Genomic DNA, 26971 nt, shown 5'->3' with positions numbered 1-26971 from the left:
ATTGGCGGGGCATGTTCCGAGCGTCAGTTGCAACTGTAAACCCCCTGAGCCTAACATGTTGTTGTTTTTACCTGCACGAACATCTTGTTGATGTTACAAAGTGTTATCATTTCGCGGGCTTGACTTTTTGGACCAGATAGCTTCTGTGTTGGGTACACCGGGGTCAGTATTTTCCTGACGCTATCCGGTAATTGTTCGTGTCCAGTTCCACGGACCGGAGAGAAATGTTCCTTGTCTACCAGCGGCAACCTTGAGTTCAGGAACACACGCCGTTCGAGGTAAGATGGTGAATCTTCGGCGAGTAATACCTTTACAAAAGGTTTTATAAATGACTTGCGTTCATTTGAGCCTCCCTCTGCTCTTAGACAAAGCAAAAGACCAAGTTGAAAATATAAAACATCTATATTCCTGTAACAAAATATAATAACTCGAGAAAAATCAGGCCCTGCGTCAATTAATCTCCATAGGTATGCCGCGTTCAAATACTAGTCGGAACTGGGAAGCTTGGAAATGTCAGACTTGCAGATTCGTTGACAACCAGTTGGCAATTCGAATATTTCCGAGTATCCTAGTTCCAACTAGAGCGTGAACGCGGCAGTATGCGCCAGAATCAAAAGCACCTTTTGGGGGACCTAGTCGACTATTGGTGCGCACAACGCTCGTGCCACCGAGGCCATTTGAACTGCAGGAAAAAATATTAGATCAATTGGAAATATTCAAATATTATAATATATGATTATGCCTACCTATACGTTTTGATAGGCTAGACAAAAATGGTCAGAGCCTATAAAAATTAAGACATACCCAAATATAGAAAATACAAATAGACAATTATAGATGATATCCAGACAATGTATTATCCATACAGTGGATGCTTTATACGTTGTTAGCTCTCATTTTCAACTTTGATGACAGATAAATGTGGGATATTGTTAATGCCATGCCTAGATGTAAAAGAAAGTGTTAAGCACATTATTTTACATTACTTGAGGAAAACCATGTGTGTGCTTTGCTCATCTCTAAGAAATGGTCAATTCAATGAAAATGATCTCATCTGTCCATATTTCATGTACAGAAAGCACACATTTACTGTGTTAAACACCTGGGCCACGTTCAGCAGAATACAACGTTTTGGAACTGATAGAAAGTGTTGGAACTGACAGATAAGCTATGTACATTATAACAAACATGCCTCCAACAATTACAACAAGGAATCATGCCAGCTCTGTTCATCACATTTATATCTGAAAGGTTTCGACCAATGCTAGGCATCTGAATGTGGTCATGTTTTCCTTATGAATTTAGCAAAAGTAGCATTATCTTTAAAAGGTGGGTAAATCACAGTGAGAGTGTGAATGAGAGGAGAGCGAGAGCAGAGCCAGTCCAGTAGAGGGCAGAGGGGGCTGCAGCTCCATTACACAGGTGGGTGGAACAGCATTCATTGGTAAAGGTGAAGTTGAGGCCCATGGCGTACTTCTCACCAGTCAGGCCACACAGGGCGGAGAGGACACAGCTCTTCTCATACAGTGTCACACTGAACTCTCCTGTAGATTAAAGGTGTTTTATGACCGAGTTAGCGTTACATTAATGGTGTAATTTGTACACACTCAATCACAAACGTGCGGGCACACACACACACAATGTATGTAACTTAAGGAGCTCTCACCGCGCTTCCCCACAGCTTTGCTGGACAGACATTGCTGACCTGGAGGACACTTCTGAGGGAACTTGATACAGTCCAGTGGGGAGATGGCAGGGAAGACACAGGTGAAGCAAAACAGAGGAACTGAAAGAGAAAGATATTGATTACACTAAGAAGAAAGTAAAACTAAAGTTTGGCGCAGGACCTGAAGGATAGTAGAGATTTTTAATAGGTAATATTGCCAGTGAAGATTATGAAGAAGCTGAAGTCTTATGATGGACAGTTGAGGGAAATGGGTGGGAGGGACTTAAACAATGATGTAAATGTAATAATGCACAAGTCAATGTACAAAGCTAAACACCAATTAAGCAATTAGCTTCCCCCATAAACACACATGCATGCACACACAAACACAGTATAGGATACATTGCAATATAAGCATTCCATTTCTAACTCCTTTCTCTTCCACTTACCCACAGATGGTACCAGACACAGTAAAAGCAGATGGCATAGAAGCTGCGACATCACTTGTTTTTTTGTCTCTCTCCAAACAGACAATATCCTGTTTTCCCTTTGATTTGACTGCTTTCCCAGCTCCTCACGACCTTTCTGTCTTCTCCTTATCTAGTTAGTCTAGATAAATGATCATCTAAAAAACAATTACTTGTTGCAACCTTCTCTTATCCAGTAAAATGTGTTGATATCGTCCTTTCTGGGGATGCGTCTGTACAAACTTATGGTATTATGCCAGTGCTTTTAGTCTTCCCTCTCTTCATGCATCGTCTGCACAGATCTGAAGATCGCCTCTCGTTTTTCCTTGATACTACCTTAAATATCTCCAAACATCTCCCCACCCCAACACATCTGATTCAATTAGGACATTAGCCGCCCAGTGATAAGACTGAAGTCACTCCTCCGCCACAGCTGATTGTGAAGTTTGCACTGGAGTCTGCATAAACACTCAAGTAGAAACAAACTATCTGAGTATTCAGTTAAATAGTGTGTATTGCAAGGAAGATACACAAGTATATTGCTGGTATCTACAGTACTGCTTTGCCGTGTATCGAGGGCCTTTATACAGTGATCCTGTAACCACTCAATAAAGAAGAGTCTTATTGAATCATCCCTTATTTCTTAATGAAACACATGAAGTTTAGAGGGAGGACTGTCAAGTGACTTGCAGTCTTATGACTCGGACTGAAGAGGAGGGGGGGCGATGGAGACTGGACTTTATAACGGTGTACATTTATTCAGAGGTGAAGTTGAACATAAACAGTACACGGTTTGTGATTCTAATGCAGTCAATGCTGAACATATTCAATTCATATTATAGATGCCAACCTGTACAAAATGGCAGTATGACAAGGAGATCAAGTACAGGCGAATGAAACCCATGCACATTTATGCTCTAAGGGACTCCCATACAATAAGCAATGGGGCTGAGTTTGCAGAGAAATACTGTTTATGTTTATTTCAAGTACACGTTAATGGTGTAATGCAGAAATGTGGTTAATTGAGAGTTGGGATGCCACACATGACTAGGTTAAACATACCTTCCTAATCATCTTGTTTAAATGGTCCCTTTTCAGCACATTGGTCCCTCTTTCGCTTCATATCCAGGATAAAACACACACATACCGTTTGTATACAACTATAGATAGGGGCTCTTCTCTTTCCTTGATTCCTCTCATCTACTTCTCAAAATGCATTGGAGGAGAAGATCAGAGGGGAGGAACCTTTTATCTTTCTTCTCCTCCAATGCATTTTTGAGAAGGAACCAAGGAGAGAGGAAACAATGAAGAAAGATGAATTGGGTCATGCACTACATAATGAGTTTAGTGCAACCCCTGTTGGAGGAAAGTGGGCATTGCTCGTCTTTCGACCAGCTGCCGCCGCAGCCTGACCACGGCAGAGTCCACCTGCTCTGCGGCCCTCTTGCTGTGCAGGTTGTCCACCCGCTCCAGACATGTGCCCTGTAGCCTGAAGAGCTCCTCTTTAGAGGACAGCAGGCAGCGTCTCAACACAGAACTACCCTGAGAGAAAAACACAGGACTCAGAGGGCTGAATTCTAACATGAGAACAAGCACTTAACTCGACAATTGTATAAATCATGCATTGATGTCAATGGAAGACTTGCACAGAAATTTGAGTCTACTACAGTAAAATGGCCAAGTACATAATATAAGAGAAAGAGTGTCAATCATGTTCGGTTTTAGAGGAAGACCATTGGTTACCTGTATGAGATGAGCAGCCTCAGGTAACTGGGTCCCAGGGTGTCTGTGGTAAACGTTTACTATAGGCCTGTTCAGTTTCTCTCTGGAAAGCATATCCCGCTGTACTCAGAACCCTGGATAACACATGACAACATAAGAAGTTAGGGGTGGAGTAGTGAAGTCACCCACTACAACATTATTACACCAACATTAGTGGCTCTTTCTTGACCAAATAAGCACAGATACAGACACCATCTCCAATGCACACTCTTATCCATGACAAAGCCTACAGATGGTTCCACTCACATACTGACCAGTGCTCTGTCATGGCTGTGATGAATGCAGTTCAGCTGCCTCGGTTTGCGGAAAATGGCCAGCCTGGAGGCTGCGGACGTAATTGTGAGATTTTGCTGTGTGAGAGAATGAGAGTTTTACTATTTTGACTTTTAAATGTTAAATACTATCGTATGTCCCATGCTGTACCTTCAGAGTGACTGTCTCAGCTATTTTCTTCACCAGAGCTTCACTGACAGTACCGTGGGCAGCATTTTTGCCTTGTGATGGCATTGCCAATCATCTGCCTGATGTTCTCTCGTAGCAGCTGTGATTGGTTCACAGCCAGAGTGGTAGACTCCAGAACCTACTTACATTCTGAGAGAAGGGAAAGATGTGGGTAATTCTTTAATTTTTACAGACCTGTTTCAGCTGATATTTGCCTAGTATCCGCTAAGAGTGTATAGTAACCTGTATCCATTGAAAACCATAAAAAGAGAGAAAGCACCTAATCACATTTATTTTATAAAGCCATGCGTACATTAGCATTTGTCATAGGCTTTTACAGTAACCCGGCCTCTAGCAGTTAGATGTCATCACCCGTAGTGTGCTCCTTGGAGTGCTCTCCATCTCCTGTTTCAGCTCAGTGAGTTCTCTCTTTTCACACTCCAGCAAATGGTCTGCTCCGTCTCTGCCCTGGAAACAGAGAACAATCATCTGATGTGTTTTTTTCTCATAGCCATACAGTAGATTAGAATACATAGGCCTAATGTAGTCCAACAAAGCAGTACCGGGCAGAATAACTTGGGGTCAGGTGGAAATATGAAATGAACTCAATAGAAATTCAGTTGTGACACACGCAAACACACACTGAACTCACAGTCTCAGGAGTAGCTGGTATTATTGTCCTCCCTCCACACTCTTCTTGTTGATCAGCATTTCACACCTCAAGCTCCTCAGCATCCTTTCCAAGAGCCCCCTCTCCCTTTCCAGTTGAATGCATTCCTGTGCCACCTGGCCAGCTTGTATCTCGCCCTCCACTTCGCATGTACTCCCCTGCTACCCCAACACTGGCCTCTGCACACTGCTCTCGGAAGCAAGGAGGGGGAAACGAGACCACAAATGTGGTGGTGGTAGAATATGGGAACTAAACATGACATGTGAGAGAATGACATTCAAGTCTACAGATATAAATGAAATTTACTTACAATGTATGTTATTGCATTATTTTGCAAAACAGCAAATACCGCCAATATACATTTTATTTAGTCTAAAGCATTTACAGTTGAAGTCAGAAGTTTACATACACCTTAGCCAAATACAGTGCCTTGCGAAAGTATTCGGCCCCCTTGAACTTTGCGACCTTTTGCCACATTTCAGGCTTCAAACATAAAGATATAAAACTGTATTTTTTTGTGAAGAATCAACAACAAGTGGGACACAATCATGAAGTGGAACGACATTTATTGGATATTTCAAACTTTTTTAATAAATCAAAAACTTAAAAATTGGGCGTGCAAAATTATTCAGCCCCCTTAAATTAATACTTTGTAGCGCCACCTTTTGCTGCGATTACAGCTGTAAGTCGCTTGGGGTATGTCTATCAGTTTTGCACATCGAGAGACTGAAATTTTTTCCCATTCCTCCTTGCAAAACAGCTCGAGCTCAGTGAGGTTGGATGGAGAGCATTTGTGAACAGCAGTTTTCAGTTCTTTCCACAGATTCTCGATTGGATTCAGGTCTGGACTTTGACTTGGCCATTCTAACACCTGGATATGTTTATTTTTGAACCATTCCATTGTAGATTTTGCTTTATGTTTTGGATCATTGTCTTGTTGGAAGACAAATCTCCGTCCCAGTCTCAGGTCTTTTGCAGACTCCATCAGGTTTTCTTCCAGAATGGTCCTGTATTTGGCTCCATCCATCTTCCCATCAATTTTAACCATCTTCCCTGTCCCTGCTGAAGAAAAGCAGGCCCAAACCATGATGCTGCCACCACCATGTTTGACAGTGGGGATGGTGTGTTCAGCTGTGTTGCTTTTACGCCAAACATAACGTTTTGCATTGTTGCCAAAAAGTTCAATTTTGGTTTCATCTGACCAGAGCACCTTCTTCCACATGTTTGGTGTGTCTCCCAGGTGGCTTGTGGCAAACTTTAAACTACACTTTTTATGGATATCTTTAAGAAATGGCTTTCTTCTTGCCACTCTTCCATAAAGGCCAGATTTGTGCAATATACGACTGATTGTTGTCCTATGGACAGCGTCTCCCACCTCAGCTGTAGATCTCTGCAGTTCATCCAGAGTGATCATGGGCCTCTTGGCTGCATCTCTGATCAGTCTTCTCCTTGTATGAGCTGAAAGTTTAGAGGGACGGCCAGGTCTTGGTAGATTTGCAGTGGTCTGATACTCCTTCCATTTCAATATTATCGCTTGCACAGTGCTCCTTGGGATGTTTAAAGCTTGGGAAATCTTTTTGTATCCAAATCCGGCTTTAAACTTCTTCACAACAGTATCTCGGACCTGCCTGGTGTGTTCCTTGTTCTTCATGATGCTCTCTGTGCTTTTAACAGACCTCTGAGACTATCACAGTGCAGGTGCATTTATACGGAGACTTGATTACACACAGGTGGATTGTATTTATCATCATTAGTCATTTAGGTCAACATTGGATCATTCAGAGATCCTCACTGAACTTCTGGAGAGAGTTTGCTGCACTGAAAGTAAAGGGGCTGAATAATCTTCCACGCCCAATTTTTCAGTTTTTGATTTGTTAAAAAAGTTTGAAATATCCAATAAATGTCATTCCACTTCATGATTGTGTCCCACTTGTTGTTGATTCTTCACAAAAAAATACAGTTTTATATCTTTATATTTGAAGCCTGAAATGTGGCAAAAGGTCGCAAAGTTCAAGGGGGCCGAATACTTTCGCAAGGCACTGTACATTTCAACTCAGTTTTTCACAACTCCTGACATTTAATCCTAGTAAAAATTCCCTGTCTTAGGTCAGTTAGGATCACCACTTTATTTTAAGAATGTGAAATGTCAGAATAATAGTAGAGAGAATTATTTATTTCAGCTTTTATTTCTTTCATCACATTCCCAGTGGGTCAGAAGTTTACATACACTCAATTAGTATTTGGTAGCATTGCCTTTAAAATTGTTTAACTTGGGTCAAATGTTTTGGGTGGCCTTCCACAAGCTTCCCACAATAAGTTGGATGACTTTTGGCCCATTCCTCCTGACGGAGATGGTGTAACAGAGTCAGGTTTGTAGGCCTCCTTGCTCGCACATGCTTTTTCAGTTCTGCCCACAAATGTTCTATGGGATAGAGGTCAGGGCTTTGTGATGGCCACTCCAACATTTTGCCACATCTTCGGGAGTATGCTTGGGGTCATTGTCCATTTGGAAGAACCATTTGCGACCAAGCGTTAACTTCCTGACTGTTGTCTGGAGATGTTGCTTCAATATATCCACATAATTTTCCTTCTGAATGATGCCATCTATTTTGTGAAGTACACCAGTCCCTCATGCAGCAAAGCACCCCCACAACATGATGCTGCCACCCCCGTGCTTCACAGTTGGGATGGTGTTCTTCAGCTTGCAAGCCTCCCCCTTTTTCCTCCAAACATAACAATGGCCAAACAGTTCTACTTTTTTTTTTACATCAGACCAGAGGACATTTCTCCAAAAAGTACAATCTTTGTCCCCATGTGCAGTTTCAGACCGTAGTCTGGCTTTTTTAATGGCGGTTTTGGAGCAGTGGCTTCTTCCTTGCTGAGCGGCCTTTCAGGTTAAGTCGATATAAGACTTGTTTTACTATGGATATAGAAACTTTTGTACCTGTTTCTTCCAGCATCTTCACAAAGTCATTTGCTGTTGGTCTGGGATTGATTTGCCCTTTTCACACCAAAGTACGTTCATCTCTAGGAGACCGAACCCGTCTCCTTCATGAGCGGTATGACGGCTGCGTGGTCCCATGGTGTTTATATTTGCGTACTATTGTTTGTACAGATGAACGTGGTACCTTCAGGCGTTTGGAAATTGCTCCCAATGATGAATCAGACTTGTCGAGGTCTGCAATTTTTTTTTTCCTGAGGTCTTGGCTGATTTTTGATTTCCCCCATGATGTCAAGCAAAGAAGCACTGCGTTTGAAGGTAGGCCTTGAAATACATCCACAGGTTCACCTCCAATTGACTCAAATTATGTCAATTAGCCTATCAGAAGCTTCTAAAGCTATGGCATAATTTTCTGGAATTTTCCAAGCTGTTTAAAGGCACAGTCAACTTTGTTTTTGTAAGCTTCTGACCCACTGGAATTGTGATACAGTGAATTGTAAGTTAAATAATCTGTCTGTAAACAATTGTTGGAAAATTACTTGAGTCATGCACAAAGTAGATGTCCTAACCGACTTGCCAAAACTATAGTTTGTTAACAAGAAATTACTCCAACCTAAGTGTATGTAAACTTCCAACTTTAACTGTATAGCCAACAAGATTGAACATAGTACACATTCCTTCACTATTCATTTAATTCATAACTTTAAAATATTAAACTCTCACCATTTTCCCTGTGGTTTTGAGATCTGAGATTATTCTTACACAAAGCATCATGAGCACCACCACTTCAATTGTGTCTGTGCGCCTCGGGGTAAATTCGGCGGCGCTACTGCTCCGCGCACGTCTGACAGACCCTGACAGTCCTGCGTCGGTTTGCCACACCAAGTGTTCCGCTCGTCGTATAGAGTTCACCGTATCATCTCGCCAGACTACGGTCCTATCGCCACAGAGGCGAGGGGATCTGACTGAACAGGCATTTATTTACCTAAGCCTCTTTTTTTTTACATTTAAACTCAGCAAAAAAATAAACGTCCTCTCGCTGTCAACTGCGTTTATTTTCAGCAAACTTAACATGTGTAAATATTTGTATGAACATAGGATGTAACAACTGAGGCATAAACTGAACAAGTTCCACAGACATATGACTGACAGAATTGGAATAATGTGTCCCTGAACAAAGGAGGGGTCAAAATCAAAAGTAACAGTCAGTATCTGGTGTGGCCACCAGCTGCATTAAGCACGGCAGTGCATCTCCTCCTCATGAACTGCACCATATTTGCCAGTTCTTGCTGTGAAATGTTACCCCACTCTTCCACCAAGGCACCTGCGAGTTCCCGGACATTTCTGGAGGGGGTGGCCCTTGCCTGTGTTCACTGTAGACGCGCGCCAGAAGTTGCACGAAGTTCAAGTTACCGTGCCCCAAAAAATTAGAGGGAATGCTGCTACAACAATAAAACAGTTTTAATGGACAGTTACTTTGCATTATAGCGTCAGGACTCTTGACACATTTTTACAGTGCCATGTAAGTCAACTGAGTAGAATGGTAGACTAATATTTCAAAAGTAAGCTATTTATCTAACATATCCAGGGAATGCATGATTGATAAATTGATGTGAAATCCATCAAAATAGGATCCAGAATTATCAGATTTATTTTGGGCTCTTTGTGCATCTACAGTACCAGTCAAAAGTTTGGACACACTTACTCATTCCAGGATTTTTTTTTTTTTTTTTACTATTTTCTACATTGCAGAATAATAGTGAAGACATCAAAACTATGAAATAACACATATGTAATCATGTAGTACCCAAATAAGTGTTAAACAAATCACAATATATTGTATATTCTGCAAGGTAGCCACCCTTTTCCTTGACTGCTTTGCACACTCTTGGTATTCTCTCAACCAGCTTTACCTGGAATGCTTTTCCAACAGTCTTGAAGGAGTTCCCACTGCTTTTCCTTCACTCTGCGGTCCAACTCATCCCTAACCATCTCAATTGGGTTGAGGTCCGGTGATTGTGGAGGCCAGATCATCTGATGCAACACTCCATCACTCTCCTTGGTCAAATAGCCCTTTCACAGCCCGAAGGTGTGTTTGGTCATTGTCCTGTTGAAAAACAAATGATAGTCCCACTAAACGTGAACCAGATGTGATGGCGTATCACTGCAGAATGCTGTGGTAGCCATGCTGGTAAAATGTTCCTTGAATTCCAAATAAATCACTGTCAGTGTCACCAGCAAAGCACCCCCACACCATTACACCACCATGCTTCATGGTGGGAACCACACACATGTGGAGATCATCCGTTCACCTTCTCTGCATCTCACAAAGACACGGTGGTTGGAACCAAAAAATCTCCCATTTGGACTCATCAGACCTAAGGACATATTTCCACCAGTCTAATGTCCATTGCTCGTTTCTTGGACCAAGCAAGTTATTGGTGTCCTTTAGTAGTGGTTTCTTTGTAGCAATTCGACCATGAAGGCCTGATTTCAAGTAGTCTCCTCTGAACATTTGATGTTGAGATGTCTGTTACTTGAACTCTGTGAAGCATTCATTTAGGCTGCATTTATGAGGCTGGTAACTCTAATGAACGTATCCTCTGCAGCAGAGGTAACTCTGGGTCTTCATAAGAGCCAGTTTCATCATACCACTTGATGGTTTTTGCGACTGTACTTGAAGAAACTTTAAAAGTTCTTGAAATGTTCCACAATGACTGACCTTCATGTCTTAAAGTAATGATGGACTGTAGTTTCTCATAATATGGACTTGGTCTTTTGCCAAATAGGGCTATCTTCTGTATACCACCCCTATGTTGTCACAACACACCTGATTGGCTCAAATGCATTAAGAAGGTAAGAAATCCCACAAATGATATTTTAACAGGGCACACCTGTTAATTGAAAGGCATTCCAGGTGACTTTCTCATGGAGCTGTTTGAGAGAATGCCAAGCGTGTGCAAACATGTCATCAAGGCAAAGGGTGGCTACTTTGAAGAATCTTGATTTGTTTCACTTTTTTGGTTACTACATGATTATTCAACAATGTAGAAATAGTAAAAATAAAGAAAAAACATTGTAGGTATGTCAACTTTTGACTGGTAATGTATATCTATATCTCACGGTCAACTGCGTTTATTTTCATCAAACTTAACATGTGTAAATATTTGTATAAACATAAGATTCAACAACTGAGACAAACTGAACAAGTTCCACAGACATGTGACTGACAGAATTGGAATAATGTGTCCCTGAACAAAGGGGGGGGGGGGGGGGGTCAAAATCAAAAGTAACAGTCAGTATCTGGGGTGGCCACCAGCTGCATTAAGCACTGCAGTGCATCTCCTCCTCATGGACTGCACCATATTTGCCAGTTCTTGCTGTGAGATGTTACCCCACTCTTCCACCAAGGCACCTGCGAGTTCCCAGACATTTCTGGGGGGAATGGCCCTAGCCCTCACCCTCCGATCCAACAGGTCCCAGACGTGCTCAATGGGATTGAGATCCGTGCTCTTCGCTGGCCATGGCAGAGCACTAACATTCCTGTCTTGCAGGAAATTATGCACAGAACGAGCAGTATGGCTGGTGGCATTGTCATGCTGGAGGGTCATGTCAGGATGAGCCTGCAGGAAGGGTACCACATGAGGGAGGAGGATGTCTTCCCTGTAACGCACAGCGTTGAGATTGCCTGCAATGACAACAAGCTCAGTCCGATGATGCTGTGACACACCGCCCCAGACCATGACGGACCAGCCACCTCCAAATCGATCCCGCTCCAGAGTACAGGCCTGGTTGTAACACTCATTCCTTTGACGATAAACGCAAATCCGAACATCACCCCTGGTGAGACAACCGCGACTCGTCAGTGAAGAACACTTTTTGCCAGTCCTGTCTGGTCCAGCGACGGTGGGTTTGTGCCCATAGGCGACGTTGTTGCCGGTGATGTCTGGTGAGGACCTGCTTTTACAATAGGCCTACAAGCCCTCAGTCCAGCCTCTCCCAGCCTTTTGCAGACAGTCTGAGCACTGATGAAGGGGTTGTGCGTTCCTGGTGTAACTCTGGCAGTTATTGTTGCCATCCTTTACCTGTCCCGCAGGTGTGATGTTTGGATGTACCGATCCTGTGCAGGTGTTGTTACACATGGTCTGCCACTGTGAGGACGATCAGCTGTCCGTCCTGTAGCGCTGTCTTAGGCGTCTCAGTACAGACATTGCAATGTATTGCCCTGGCCACATCTGCATTCCTCATGCCTCCCTTGGAGCATGCCTAAGGCACGTTCACGCAGATGAGCAGGGACCCTGGGCATCTTTCTTTGTGGTTTTCAGAGTCAATAGAAAGGCCTCTTTAGTGTCTTAATTTTTCATAACTGTGACCTTAATTGCCTACCGTCTGTAAGCTGTTAGTGTCTTAACGACCGTTCCACGGGTGCATGTTCATTAATTGTTTATAGTTCATTGATCAAGCATGGGAAAAAGTGTTTAAACCGTTTACAGTCAAGATCTGTGAAGTTATTTGGATTTTAACGAATTATCTTTGAAAGACAGGGTCCTGAAAAAGGGACGTTTCTTTTGTATTTATTAATTACCAGGTCTCTTTAGATTAGGTTACTAAATTACAACAAGTTCACCTCAACCTCCGAGGGTCAAATAAACTAGTGTTGAAATATTATCTCAAACAGTTCCCAGGTAACCAGAAACCATGGTCCTGCTTGTGATTGGACAAGAGTTCAGTCAGTTGTGGGGTTGACTGAGGTCATGTTGAGATGGGATCCAGCTTTTGTCAAACTTACGCCCCCCAAAATATTTATTGCTAACACTAACTGCCACGTTAATTCTCCTAACCTGCTGCGTAAGTTCTCCTAAACCGCCTACAGAGAGTACTTTCTGACAAATGCTGGATCCCTTCTAGCCATGACCGTTTACTGGGGATCATATTCCAAGTGTGAAGTACAGAGCAAAAGAGACATCCGCGGGTCATGAAAGTCCCTTTGATCATCCATGACATAAGCAGCAAAGTACATGCAATGAAAACAGACTAGATTCAATCATTTCGATCATGTAGAGAGTTGTATTTCTCAATCTCACAAAGACTTAAAAAAAATTAAAACATGGCAGACATAAAATTAAACCTTTTCCCAAAATAAATGTATCAAACCATTCTGTAGTAAAATTAAACCTGCCAAAAAGTACCAAAATATTTTGGGCTAAAAAATGTAAACCCCTTTATGACAATCACAATACCAAGCAGAATGATGTAGCTAATTTGTAAAGAAATTGGCAGTGTGAACAGAAATAGCCCATTCCGACAAAAAGACACAGGGGGAAAAAAATACAATCACAGAACTTACAGTATGACACCAATAAAGAAAGCTCTTGGGAAACTGCGACATCAAACTGTCCAGATTCAACACAATAATAATCCCCCTTCTGATAGCACGTATCAAGAAGGCTGCACTACACTATGCCCTGAAGGACATTAACAAAACTCATCATACATTTCCCCATGTCCCATTCTACTAGTTAATCAATGTCTGACATGGACCAAAGTGTATTTTGAATAAGCATAAATAGAACTCTCGGGAAATGAAATTATTTGAACTGTCTGTATCGATACATTTCATTGACAGAGTACTAGCATTTAAGCAAAATATTTCAAAATATACTTTGGTCCATGTCAGACATTAACTACTAGCATACTTCATCAATATGAATATACAAATATGAATGATGCCAAAACGGAGTAATAATAACATCACTATTGACAAATATCCAGTCAAGAGTTTTGTAAAAGTCATAAATTGTTTTAAACAGAAAAACCAAGGCTTGCCTGCTAAGGCAAGATGCAACTAGTGCAAATGTGCAAAACACAACCTTTTCAATGGGCCTACATACAATTGTGATTAGTAGTAAACTACCTTTGGAGAAAATGTTGGTTCATGCAACTCATCTATATAAAATGTGCATTGTACCTTCATGGTTCTATTTTTTTTGCTCTTTCACTATCTTGTTTGTCTCTTTCATAATGTGTGTTTTACAGCAATCATGGGTTCAAATTTGTTCAGCAGGTTCTGTTGAAGTTCTTTGAGTAGATGATCCCGTTCTTCGGAATCCAGGAGAACTTGCTAAATAAAACAAGTTTACAAATCAAAATTGTCAGTTAATTTTGGTCCTTTAGTGCTTTTCTAAAGTCATGTATGGGCATACCTCGCTCATGTATAGACATACCTCAATGAGTTTGTCTCTCTTCTCCAGGCTCTCCCTCAATTTCCTCTCCTCCCTCTCTTTGTCATCCATTTCACTCCGCCAGGCTCGCTGTGCCTCCTTGTTCTCCTTCCCGCTCTCCCTCAGGTCATTGAGTGTGTCGTTGAGTTGCTTTGACAGCGAAGACACCGTCTGACTATGATTCTGCTGTTGCTCCTTGAGAAGGCAGGGAAAAGATGGGAAGAGAGGAAAGGTATAGGTTCAAATGAACAAACTATATTATAGGCTTGGTATTTTAGATACCTCACTGAAGATGACCTGAATTGTGTAAAAGACAATGGAAGACACAGCACATCTCAGTATATAGAGGGAGCCTCTTACTAGTCTTACATGGCTTCCCCTTCACTGATATGAAAGACAGGGATTGGTGAAAGCATCCACTCTCCCATCCTCGTTTGTACTCACCTGCACTATACCCTGATAGTCCTGCAGGGCGGTGGTGAGCTTGGAGAACTCCCTGCACATGGCGGCGCTGTGCTCCTCTCTGTCCTGTAACCAGGCTATCACTAGGCTCTCCTTCTCCTTCAACTGAGAGGCCAGAGCCCCCTCAGCCCCGCCTCCTGACACCCCTTGGCTAATCACAGAGTCAGACAGTGCCTGGGGGGAAAGAAAACAAGTTATGAGGAAGTAAGTCTCCCTGAAGCCCGTCAAAAGAGCTACATGTAGAATTTTTGCATTGTAATTTCAAAAAAAGTCCATATAATAGCTGCAGTAGTAGTGGAATGATAGTGTTTCACAATATTTTTTCACCCCAAAAATATTTTGGGCCAATACAAAAATCGCATTCTAAAATGCAGACCTTCTATTTGACAACAAAAGCGTACATCGCTAATTCTCTATGATTTTGCTATACAACATTCCTGTAGATTGTTCTAAAACTATTATTTGGTTAACAGTAATAGCCTATATATTATGTTGATTCCCACTTTAAAAGTATCTGCCTGTCCCTGTTTCGCAGTCTGCTGCTGTGTGAGTGAGCCGCTCACTCCCTCTCCCCACATTGTGCAAGGACAAATGGAACAATACAGAAATTTCACATTTGGAGCAACTTTGACATTTGGAGAAATGTGGATAAACGTCAGAATCTGATGTCAAAATTGGTAAAACTGTGATCTTGTTGTACAATGAACAAAAATGTGGCCTTTAATTGTCTCCAATTAAAGGCCACACTAAAATGTGCAGTTGTCACAACACAATGCCACAGATGTCTCAAGTTGAGGGAGTGTGCAATTGACATGCTGACTACACCAGAACTGTTGCCAGAGAATTTAATATTAATTTCTCTACCATAAGCCGCCTCTATCGTTTTAGGGAATTTTGCAGTACGTCCAACTGGCCTCACAACCGCACAGCACCTGTTTGGCGACGTGTTGGCGAGCAGTTTGCTAATGTCAACATTGCATTGAAAAGGGGCTGATATAATGTTGATTCGATCACAGAAAAATAGCGTTGATCTATATAGTGCAAACTAAAGGGGAGAACTCGGTGAAGTTCAATCTCTTGTGTCTCTGTGTGGCTGCACACACGCGCAGCTTAGAGGGAACATTGCATTGTAATATATTTATTGTTATCAAGCTAAATAGTTATTCATCTCAATGTGACTTTGTCCATATTGCCCAGCTCTAGTACCTACTCCCCAAAAATATTTATTGCCGATTTATCACATTTTATAAAAACAATTTTTTAACATATCGTGATATGGATTTTTATCCATATTGCCCAGCTCTAGAAACTGCACCCCTCCTCTCTAACATCGGTATCAATAAAAGGCGTGGTCATCTCCTACTCAAGCACAAGGAACAACGGCAAACGTAGAAATCGCCCTGTCATTTCCTAGTTGCATAAAATCTACACCCTTAAAACTATTTCAGTTTATGTGAGAAAACATGCACTGAATAGTGTAGGGAATCATTGTACCATCTAAATCGCAGTGAAATATCTCTGACTGCTTGAAGTTGGTGGACGAAACTGAACGTAAAATAGCCCCCATCATGGTCCATGCTACCCGGGATCCTTGGATGTCGGATAGCACTAACCTCTCCACCGTATTGCAGGGAAATGGGAGGCGTGGGAGTGGAAAAGAGTTGTTTTAAAAAATAAAATAAAAAGAGTTGTCGTAATTCACCTTGCTTCCACATGGGTGAGAATGGACATGTAGCACCTTTAACTTGAATAACAGAGGTCAGTGCATGCAGCACTGGTTACTGAACCTGACAAACAATTGTGGGCACACTAAAAAGATATATATCTGGAATCAATTCTATTTAGATCAGGAATGGTCAAACGAATAGATAATCAAATCAATCAAAACACCATCTTTCAAGACATCTGGGTCTGTATTCGCAAAGCGTCTCAGAGTAGGAGTCCCACAGCACACCTAATTTAATTCAACCTATAGAGACACTGTAGGTTGAGGTGATCCCCCTCACCTGCATGTCTTTCTGAGAGCTCTCTAGTGCCTCCTTCAGGCAGAGGAGAAGTGACTCTTTCTCCTGTAGGACTGCTGTGAGGGCCTGGTCCCGCTGTCTCCACACTTCCCTCTCCTTCTGCACCTCCCGCTGCACTCGCTCCTTCTCAACCAGCTCCACTCTCAGTTCCTGGGGGTTAGAAGAAAAACAGGGCCCTTATGGGAGAAACGACTAGTAACACCTTTGACTGAATGACTATAGTGTATCCAGCACAATGTATTAACTCAAATTCATTCACAAAGTTGACATCTAAGTGAAAGAGCGTGAGGGTGTGTGTGTTCTACAGCAGCTGCCGTACACTGGCAGCACAGCAATCGCACGTGTGTGCTTTCAACATTAGACTCACATTGATGATGTCCTGGTTACATTGGAGCACAGCGTTGAGTGTGGAGAGGTCTTTCTCCCGGTCTCTCCCAGCCTTCTTCAGTGCCTCCAGCTCGCTCTCCATCCTCTTCTCCCTCTCACTCACCTCAGAGAGCAGAGCCTCCAGGACTAGCTAATGAAGTGGTAGAACACAAGACATCAGCAAAATAACCTTGTACAGAAATGTTCTATATCCCATACTATACAACAGGTGGGTCTAATCCTGAATGCTGATTGGATAAAACCGCATTCCAGCCGGTGTCTATTCCACAAGTTGCCACCAAATCTATGACGTTAAAATGCCTATTTACTCTGTTCCATCTGACTGCGCAATCCACTGTCATCAGCCCAGTCAAGCAATTTATGAACTTGATTTCCACAATTAAAAGTGTCTAGACATTCTCAGATTTCTTTTAGACTAACATTTTGCTGTGTTGTTGGCTAGCTCCTGACAAGTGTGCACATTTTCTATGCCAAGCGAAATCGCACCTCATAAGCTCATTGTCTTGTATGTATCAAAATAAATGTCACTAGAAAACAGCAGAAACAAATGCAAATACTTTGCTGTTATTCTGGCTGCACTTTTTAACGCGACTAAGTTAGCCGTAGTTGGCTAGCTAGCAAGCAAGGGATAAGAACGTTGCCAGCCAGTATGGCAATGGAACATTTAGAACGAAGAACTGGGTCGCGTCTAGATACAGAACAAACGTAGTCTCGGGCCCAACAACACCCATGCCAATATCCTCCAAACACCGGCTTCCCTGGCATTATCACTTAAGTAATGTCATATTTAAAAAATAAATATTCACACATTTTATTGTCCATGCTTTGACAGTCTACACAAGTTTATTTGGAGTTAAAAGATTTGATTGTAAACCAGCCTATTCAAATCATAATCAAATGGGATCGATCTTAGCCCTCACCTTATTGTCGGAGAGAGTTTGTTTCAGATTGTCAGTGAGTGCCTGTGTTAGCCTGTCAGCCACATCAGTCCCTGTCCCCACCTCAACACACATCTTCCTGATCAGACACATGCACTCCTGAGACAGACAGGAAGACAGGAAATTAACGTCTGATCATGGAATAACACATGGCTTGTCCCAGAGATGGCATCAGAAAAGGACTTGATGTGGTAAGGAAAAAAAACACATTTAAATGACATCAATTACACCAGAATACAAAAACTGCATTTAAACAAATGTCTCAATGATAAATATTGCGACAATGATAGTTAAGGGTTTGCCACAAATTATCAATTTGGGTTGATAATTGGATTTCTTGATTATTGTTATTATTTTATTTTTTATGGATTATTTGTGTACCTGCTTGACATTTTACTGCATTGTTAGGAGCTAGTAATATAAGCATTTAATTGCACCCGCTATAACATCTGCTAAACTGTGTACACGACCAATAAATGTGACAAAAATACACATAGAACCGGTCAAAACGTTTGAACACACCTACTCATTCAAGGGTTTTTGTTTATTTTGACCATGTTCTACATTGTAGAGTAATAGTGAAGACATCCAAACTATGAAATAACATATGGAATCATGTAGTAACCAAAGAAGTGTTACACAAATCAAAATACATTTTATATTTGAGGTTCTTCAAAGTAGCCACCCTTTGCCTTAATGACAACTTTGCACACTCAACCAGCTTCATGAGGTAGCCACCTGGAATTATTTTCCAAAAGTCTTGAAGTTTAGTACATATGCTGAGAACTTGTTGGTTGCTTTTCCTTCACTCTGTGGGCCAACTCATCCCTAACCACCTGAATTGGGTTTAAGTCAGGTGATTGTGGATGCAGCACTCCATCACTCTCCTTCTTGGTCAAATACCTCTTACACAGCCTGGAGGTGTTTTGGCTCATTGTCCTGTTGAAAAACAAAATTATTGTCCCACTAAGCGCAAACCAGATGGGATGGAGTATTGCTGCAGAATGCTGTGGTAGCCATGCTGGTTAAGAGTGCCTTGAATTCTAAATAAATCACAGACAGTGTCACCAGCAAAGCACCCCCACACCACCACCTCCATGCTTCACGGTGGGAACCACACACAGTGGTGTAAAGAACTTAAGTAAAAAATTATTTCAAGTACTACTTGAAATTGGGGTATCTGTACTTTATTTATATTCTTGACAATTTTACTTCACTACATTCCTAAAGAAAATGTTACTTTTTACGCCATATATTTTCCCTGACAACCCAAAGTGCTCGTTAAATTTCAATGCTTAGCAGGATAGGACAATTGTGAATTCATGCATTTATCAAGATAAAATGTGGCCATCCTTACTGCCTATGGTCTAGTGGACTCACAAACACAAATGCATATTTTGTAAAAGTCTGAGTGTTGGGAGTGTGCCCCTGGCTATCTGTAAATTTGCTTACTATAAGGAATTTTAAATGATTTATACTTTTACTTTTGATACTTAAGTATATTTTAGCAATAACATACTTTTTGAAACTTAAGTACAGTTGAAGTCAGAAGTTTAAATACACTTAGGTTGGAGTCATTAAAATTCGTTTTTCAACCACTCCACACATTTCTCGTTAACAAACTATAGTTTTGGCAAGTCGGTTAAGGACATCTACTTTGTGCATGACACAAGTAATTTTTCCAACAATTGTTTACAGAGATTATTTCACTGTATCACAATTCCAGTGGGTCAGAAGTTTACATACACTAAGTTGACTGTGCCTTTAAACAGCTTGGAAAGTTCCAGAAAATTATGTCATGGCTTTAGAAGCCTCTGATAGGCTAATTGACATAATTTGAGTCAATTGGAGGTGTACCTGTATTTCAAGGCCTACCTTCAAACTCAGTGACTCTTTGCTTGACATGGGAAAATCAAAAATCAGCCAAGACCTCAGAAAAAAATTGTACACCTCCACAAGTCGTTCATCCTTGGGAGCAATTTCCAAATGCCTGAAGGTACCACGTTCATCTGTACAAACAACAGTAAGCAAGTATAAACACCATGGAACCATGTAGCCGTCATACCGCTCAGGAAGGAGACACGTTCTGTCTCCTAGAGATGAATGTACTTTGGTGCGAAAAGTGCAAATCAATCCCAGAACAACAGCAAATGACCTTGTGAAGAAGCTGGAGGAAACAGGTACAAAAGAATCTATATCCATAGTAAAACAAGTCCTATATCGACATAACCTGAAAGGCCGCTCAGCAAGGAAGAAGCCACTGCTCCAAAACAGCCATAAAAAAAGCCAGACTACGGTTTGCAACTGCACATGGGGACAAAGATGGTACTTTTTGGAGAATCCTCTGGTTCTCTGGTCTGATGAAACAAAAATAGAACTGTTTGGCCATAATGACCATCGTTCTGTTTGGAGGAAAAAGGGGGAGGCTTGCAAGCTGTAGAATATCATCCCAACCGTGAAGCACGGGGGTGCAGCATCATGTTGTGGGGGTGCTTTGCTGCAGGAGCGACTGGTGCACTTCACAAAATAGATTGCATCATGAGGAAATGTATGTGGATATATTCAAGCAACATCTCAAAACATCAGTCAGAAAGTTAACGCTTGGTCGCAAATGGGTCTTCCAAATGGACAATGACCCAAAGCATACCTCCAAAGTTGTTGCAAAATGGCTTAAGACAAGGATTTTTTTCTAGGATTAAATGTCAGGAATTGTGAGAAAAAAAAGGAGTTTAAATGTATTTGGCTGAGGTGTATGTACAATTCGACTTAAACTATATATTTAAAACCAAATACTTTTTGGCTTTAACTCTAGTACAATTTTACTGGGTAACATTCACTTGAGTAACTTTCTATTAAGGTATCTATACTTTTACTCAAGTATGACAATTGCAGCTCACAAAGACACAGCGGTTGGAACCAAAAATCTCAAATATGGACTCATCAGTCCAAAGGACAGATTTGCACCAGTCAAATATCAATTGCCCGTGTTTCTTGGCCCAGGCAAGTCTTCGTATTATTAATGTCCATTAGTATTGGTTTCTTTGCAGCAATTCGACCATGAAGGCTTGATTTACACAGTCTCCTCTGAACAGTTGATGTTGATGTGTCTTACTCGAACTCTGAAGCATTCATTTGGGCTGCAATCTGAGGTGCAGCTAATTTCTGAGGGTGGTAATTCTAATGAATTAATCCTCTGCAGCAGAGGTAACTCTGGGTCTTCCTTTCCTGTGGCGGTCCTCATGAGAGCCAGTTTCATCATAACGCTTGATGGTTTTTGTGACTGCACTTGAAGAAACTTAAAAGTTCTTGAAATTTAACAAGGCACACCTATTAATTTAAATGCATTCCAGGTGACTACACCATAAAGCTGGTTGAGAGGATTCCAAGAGTGTACTGAAGTGTACTGACACCATGAAGCTGTCATCAAGGCAAAGGATGGCTACACTTTTTTTGGTTACTACATGATTCCATATGTGTTACTTCATAGTTTTGATGTCTTCACTACTATTCAACAATGTAGAAAATAGTAAAACAAACTAAAAACCCTGGAATGAGTAGGTGTTCAAACTTTTGACTGGTACTCTATATTAAACCGATTTGATTTATCCATTTGGCTAACAGTCAGTATATGTTAAGCTGAGGAAGTTTGCTCACCCATACAAACTTCAATAGAGTTAGACGTTTTGTTTGGGTTTTGTAATGAAAATGGATTCCTATCTGCTAAAATCACTACATCTTAAGTTAGGTCTGGGAGTTTAAGAGCTTGGGGTGTCCATGTTGTGATGGTAACATTCCACTAGCTCAGCCACTGTCTCATTCGTGAGTGAAGTGGATCCCTGTGTTTTAGGCATGACTGCATTGTCTCCCCTCATAGAATCAGTATGAATCACTCACCCGGATAACTCTATCTCTGCTGAGCAACGAATGCCCCAAACTCTGCAGTAGCAAGTTTCCCCCGTCCTTCTGCGGAAACTGAAAAAGCCATAATCACAACATACACAGGACTTCGATGAAGGATGTTAAGTAAACACGGGGTTGGCATTGTTGCAGCGATAGAAGAGCAGACTAGCCTGGTACTAGATCAGTGTGTGTTTTCTTTCAAACTGATGGCAATGACCACAGGCGTTGCAAAGACAGCACAAACATATCTGGGACCAGGCTAGAGCAGCAGACCTGTCCATTTTGAAGCCAGTGTCTTGTGGGTGATATATACCACTATAATACAGTTGATGCTTTCATAGAATGCAGGCAATCAGTTTGCATTATTGTAATAAATTTAGAACATATAGTATAAGCCTATAAATTTGCCCCGCAAGTGCCAAGTGTAAAAGCTCCCCACCACAAAAGCTTGATATACTGTGAAACCTCACATAGAGCACACAAATAATCCCAATGATTGACATATTTGAATTTTTCTAGGATTGGGTAGAGCTAATGCCAGATTCCAGGCAAATTCAAATATTTCCTTGTGTAGAGCTTTCTGTGGTGCTCTTAATCGTCAAAGCTCTTCGTGGATTTACAGCTCCCATTCCCAGACTGAACTTGCTAATAGGGCTTGCTAAAATATCCCAAAAACTGGAACTCAAGCTAGACCGGAATCTCAGACGCAAATCTCATGAAATGAGAATCAGTTTAGGTAAGATGCCTTAACAGCTGGGGGTGAGGCCTAGACATGCTAGATGCATAGATGCATGGTTGGATAACTTGAGTCTACTGGAAAGAGGTAAGGACAAGAGATGCCACTCAGCAGCTGAGTAGCATGTTAATGATCTCTTTATGAAAAGCCATCCTGAGCTGCAGGGCAAACTCCACTAGTTGGGGAAGATTCCAGGGAGATGTGTGTGTGTGTGTGTGTGTGTGTGGTTATATGAGTGCACCTGCATTAAGGAGACACCACCCCCCAGTCCAGAAACCAAACCAAACTCTAACACACCCATCATTCCTTGCATAATGCTTTATTTGTGCTTAGTCAACACAAACGTGGCTTAAAGACATTGCTATCCAAGTGATTCTGTAGACGTGCGTGCGCACGCAAGTACATGAAGAGGAAGCATGTTAGGGACACCATGTTCAGGCCATTATATTGCTGTGCACCAGCTGACGAGGCCTATACCTGTTTATCTTGTATAAAATGTCAACAGTCAATTACCATGACAGGGAGTGTCAACCTCAGTTGTACTTGTGTGTGTGCGCGCAACCAAATCATCATGACCCTTCAATTCCGCTCACCAATTTATACTGTTTTCTTTCTCAATTGAGTTACTATAAATACTATGGACCGGTTTCCCAGACACAGCCTAGTCCTAGTATAAAAAATATATATAAATGCTTTCATTGGAGAATCTCCATTGAGAATGCTTTTTAGTCCATGAGTAGGCTTCATTTGTGTCTAGGAATCCAGCTGAAAATGTCTAAACTCAGGGGGAATCAATGTCAAATCAATAAACTGCTCAGTGCTTACCTTAAGCCAATCCTCTGGTCCACTGACATTAGCTTCTGGTTTGGTTTTGGTCCCGTGTTTAAGCTCAGTTTCTAGGGTCTTGATGCGTGTCATGGCTTGATCAAGCTGTCCTCTCAACTGTCTGACTGCAAGGTGCACTCGGCCTGTATTACTCTGAAATGAAATAATAAAACGGCATTTTGTGAAAGACATAAGTTGTCACTTAATTCTGTTGAAGTCCTACTCCTGTATTTATAAGTAAGAGAATATTCAGTTGGACTTTTGCACTGGCTCCAGACATTAGATACTAGATGGCATATTACAGACCACTAAGTAAATATTTACACTCCGTGATAGACGGAGTGATCCACAGACCACAAGCAAGGCAACCAGTCGGAAAATCCTCATTTAGGGCAGAGATATTTTCCTGACCAGGGAAAGGGCCCATTTATAGGCTATGGGAATCCAAAGTGTTGTCGTCAGAAAAAAATCCTAGCCCTACTTATAATCACTTCCTATCATTATTTGGCATGCTGGATTTTGATAGAATATAAGAAAAACTCACTTCTCTGTGTAGTGGAATAAACTCGTCCCTCAATTCAGTCAGAACGTCATTTGTCTCTCCATCCACTTCCTCTCCTCCATTCTCCCGCTCTCCAAAATTCAGCACCCTTGTTACCTCAGGGGAGGATGTCTCACCCACCTCTCCTGAATATCGCCCTTCCCTCTTACCCAAAACGGGAATCTTACTCCCCGAAGGTGAACTGACAGGCTTTCCTTCAATACCTTTCAATTCTCTGAGGACCAGGAGTGACAAATCATCTGGAAAATCAAATGGATCACGGCAACCCAGCGAGTCCAGCGATTGGATGGACTCAGTGCGAGAGGATGCTCGTAAGGAGAGAGCGGATCCAGTCAATGACGCTGGGCTAGAGCTTAGCGACGGCACTCTCGACCAATGAAGAGGCATGCTCTGCGACTTATCCCGCGATAGAGCCAAGGGGGAAAAGGGTTGGAAGGGTAGGCGGCGGGGAACCCCACAAACTGACTCATAGGCGGAGTCGGACACCCTCAGAGAATCACATCCCTCACAATTTTTCCCCATCGTGCATCGTTTCCCCGTTCTCCTGAAGTATGGACATGCGTCCCATTTCTCAGACCAGCACTCATACTCTGACAGGGCCATGTTCTCCTTCAACATTTCAATGTAACCCTCTCGGTTTCCCATTCCCTCCCCATCCTCCTCACTAGTGCTGCTCCTCATCCGGAAATCCTGAGGGCATCGCTGGCGGTAAGAGCTGCGTACCCACTGCCTGACCTTGTCCCTCTCCTGGGTCAACTTCTGAAGCCTCTCAGAGGATAAGACCCTCACCCTGGAAATGACAGAGTCAAACTTGAAAACCCGCTCTAGAACTGAAACACATTTGCCACACAAGAACTCCCCCCGCCCACTGCCCCGTGGTACGGGCTGGCCTAGTATGTGTGTCAGCACAGAGAGAAGGTCCATTGCTTTAGAAGGTGAGGAAAGGGACGAGAGAGAGACCGTGGAGCCAAGAGACATGGTGCTACCTGCAAAGTGGGAAAAGAAAACATTAGAACAGACACACGCACACACGCAGAGAAGTGCGCACACACACACACGCAGAGAAGTGCGCGCACACACACACACACCTCACCCCAGGGGCTACTTTGAGAAGACTTGGAGAGACTTCCCCTGCCCAGCGAGTCTGATGGGGTCTGAGGCTGACCATTTTTCTTGTTCTGACGCCCAAAGAGCCATCGCCGTTGGTTGCCGTGCAAGTCACCCCCACACACCAGACACTCCTCACCTTTGCCTCTGGAGGACATAGTAGACGGATCTTCAATATTCTGTTGGAATAAAGCAGAAAAGACTCTTCGCTGCAGCCTTAACTAAATGTATTCTAAACTTTTTGATCATGGTGTAGATAACGGTTTGATATCTAATCTTAGAATTACATTCTGTATAATTGCATTTGCTGGCAGTGACATTCAAAATAGTTTTTTCCAAGTCAGAATTGGGTTTTCAAGAGCTGGCTTCACTTTTGGCCCACTTATATATTAAACATTATTATACTAGGCTGTTTAGCCTAATTCAGTTATCTGCTCTCACCAGCTTGCAGCGTAGAGCCTCGATTTTTGCTTTGCCTCAGTGCGCTTTAATATTATAATGTGGATGTTTTGTTCAACATGTTGGCTCTTTTAGCACAGAGCTGTGAGTGTTTACAGTTGCAACCCACAGCCGCCTACACGTCGACCTTGAACCACGCTGTCAGTACATTTCGCAAACTGTCAAAGCAACAAAAACAAGCCTCAAACTTTCACGATCTCCCCGCCATTCGTTTCACTGCTCGCTTGTACCTATGATTATGAACTTTAGACAACAGCAGCCTATTCTATTCCTATACAATTTCGAATATCTTACACCAGCAGCTGTCGTCTCTTTCTGTTGCCCGCGGTACACAACCTATAACCAAAACTAATGACCTGTCTATGCAGTCCTATTTTAAGAGGCGGAGGTGTGTAAATACATTTCATTCCGACAACGCGGAGTCCGTAACCACGAAAGTTCTAGACTGTGTTCACCGTCTGAATCAAGTTAAGCAGTATGACTTCACCAATTTAATTATCCTTCCTTTAAAGATTGCCAAAATCACATATTTGTTTTCTGTGCCTCCACTTTTAGACCATCTGCATGCATAAAGCGTTTGGATAAGTATGGTTTATCTTTCTCGGTCAATTAAATCTGGTTTCGCGCTCTGAACACGATAAAGTTGGGAAGTCTTGAACGCAAACATTAATCCCGGTGGCTTCCTCGGTGAAGTTAACCGGGTCCCATCTACATTTGAATGACTTTACCAATGACCACATAGTAAAAAAATAAATACAATAATAATTTTTAAAAAGTGTCTTACAATGTCAACCAGGAACTCGAGAACACTGCAGTTGCATACACCGGAAAGGAGCTGTGAGTGTGCACTACCTTGCTGACGTCATTAGTCATACCTGGGGTGTATTCATTACGCCAATTCTGTTGCAAAACGTTTCATAAACGGAACGAAACGGGGAGGGACCCACCTGAATTTGTCTAATAGAACATCTCTGTTTGGACTAATGATTACACCACTGTTTTGAGAAGTGAATGGCCGTAAATCAGCAGTCGATTGGATTATTTTCATAGGCACACTTGTCATTGGTAATATACCGCGCCAGAGCTCCTTCCTCAACTAATAGCTACAATGGAATGGAATTCAAGTTTATGCAACATTAATCATTACATTTCATTCTGGTGGCAATCATTCCCATAATATAGCCCACCGGAAAAAACATTTAGCCTACGGTTTTTAATTTCTGCTCAGATCATGTAATCTATGGAAATCTATGGAACGATGACATTTGCATGCTTGGGCGATTGTGTGCCAATATGGTAGTCCAATGTTTGGTAATTATTTTTAAGATTCAGTCAAATATAAAGATTATACACTATCATCAATCACAAAGATTTATTCAAAGA

At 41.9% G+C, this 26971-nt stretch overlaps 3 protein-coding genes across 6 annotated transcripts; all 3 read right to left on the bottom strand.

Moving 5' to 3' along the window:
- Window positions 1-854: 854 nt before the first annotated feature.
- On the bottom strand, window positions 855-2689 carry lypc (ly6 domain containing, pigment cell). The gene is made up of 3 exons (XM_036946906.1): window positions 2116-2689; window positions 1667-1786; window positions 855-1544 (listed from the first exon to the last, which is right to left on the bottom strand). The coding sequence occupies exons 1-3, from the start codon at window positions 2165-2167 to the stop codon at window positions 1339-1341; spliced, it is 378 nt and encodes a 125-aa protein (XP_036802801.1). The 5' UTR covers window positions 2168-2689; the 3' UTR covers window positions 855-1338.
- Window positions 2690-2782: 93 nt separating this feature from the next.
- On the bottom strand, window positions 2783-3979 carry LOC110488356 (coiled-coil domain-containing protein 105-like). The gene is made up of 2 exons (XM_036946911.1): window positions 3877-3979; window positions 2783-3675 (listed from the first exon to the last, which is right to left on the bottom strand). The coding sequence occupies exons 1-2, from the start codon at window positions 3967-3969 to the stop codon at window positions 3478-3480; spliced, it is 291 nt and encodes a 96-aa protein (XP_036802806.1). The 5' UTR covers window positions 3970-3979; the 3' UTR covers window positions 2783-3477.
- Window positions 3980-13013: 9034 nt separating this feature from the next.
- Window positions 13014-26520, bottom strand: LOC110488331. 4 transcript variants are annotated; one of them, XM_021560547.2, is made up of 11 exons: window positions 26373-26520; window positions 25116-25308; window positions 24005-25008; window positions 23461-23613; window positions 21894-21971; window positions 17982-18098; window positions 17042-17191; window positions 16657-16824; window positions 14633-14824; window positions 14192-14383; window positions 13014-14088 (listed from the first exon to the last, which is right to left on the bottom strand). In XM_021560547.2, exons 2-11 carry the CDS (start codon window positions 25285-25287, stop codon window positions 13984-13986), a joined length of 2331 nt encoding a protein of 776 aa, XP_021416222.2. In that variant the 5' UTR covers window positions 25288-25308; window positions 26373-26520; the 3' UTR covers window positions 13014-13983. The 4 variants fall into 4 exon arrangements, with proteins under 4 accessions (XP_021416222.2, XP_021416212.2, XP_021416230.2 ...); XM_021560537.2 differs by having other exon boundaries at window positions 25116-25276; window positions 26373-26476; XM_021560555.2 differs by lacking the exon at window positions 26373-26520 and adding an exon at window positions 25571-26310.
- Window positions 26521-26971: the final 451 nt, after the last annotated feature.

The sequence above is a fragment of the Oncorhynchus mykiss genome, chromosome 2 (assembly GCF_013265735.2).
Source record: "Oncorhynchus mykiss isolate Arlee chromosome 2, USDA_OmykA_1.1, whole genome shotgun sequence".
NCBI classification, from domain to species: Eukaryota; Metazoa; Chordata; class Actinopteri; order Salmoniformes; family Salmonidae; genus Oncorhynchus; species Oncorhynchus mykiss.
Note: the sequence above shows the minus strand (reverse complement) of the source record. Positions and strands in the feature narration are given on the sequence as shown.

Coding starts and splice junctions, on each gene's coding strand:
- lypc (XM_036946906.1), bottom strand. CDS start 2,167: ATGTCGCAGCTTCTATGCCATCTGCTTTTACTGTGTCTGGTACCATCT. Junction 1,787..2,115: donor GTGTCTGGTACCATCTGTGG/GTAAGTGGAAGA, acceptor TTTCTCTTTCAG/TTCCTCTGTTTTGCTTCACC. Junction 1,545..1,666: donor CAAAGCTGTGGGGAAGCGCG/GTGAGAGCTCCT, acceptor TTTAATCTACAG/GAGAGTTCAGTGTGACACTG.
- LOC110488331 (XM_021560537.2), bottom strand. CDS start 26,461: ATGACTAATGACGTCAGCAAGGTAGTGCACACTCACAGCTCCTTTCCG. Junction 23,614..24,004: donor TTATTCCACTACACAGAGAA/GTGAGTTTTTCT, acceptor ATTTCATTTCAG/AGTAATACAGGCCGAGTGCA. Junction 14,089..14,191: donor AGAGAGACAAACTCATTGAG/GTATGTCTATAC, acceptor TGTTTTATTTAG/CAAGTTCTCCTGGATTCCGA.
- LOC110488356 (XM_036946911.1), bottom strand. CDS start 3,969: ATGCTTTCCAGAGAGAAACTGAACAGGCCTATAGTAAACGTTTACCAC. Junction 3,676..3,876: donor AGGCTGCTCATCTCATACAG/GTAACCAATGGT, acceptor TTTTTCTCTCAG/GGTAGTTCTGTGTTGAGACG.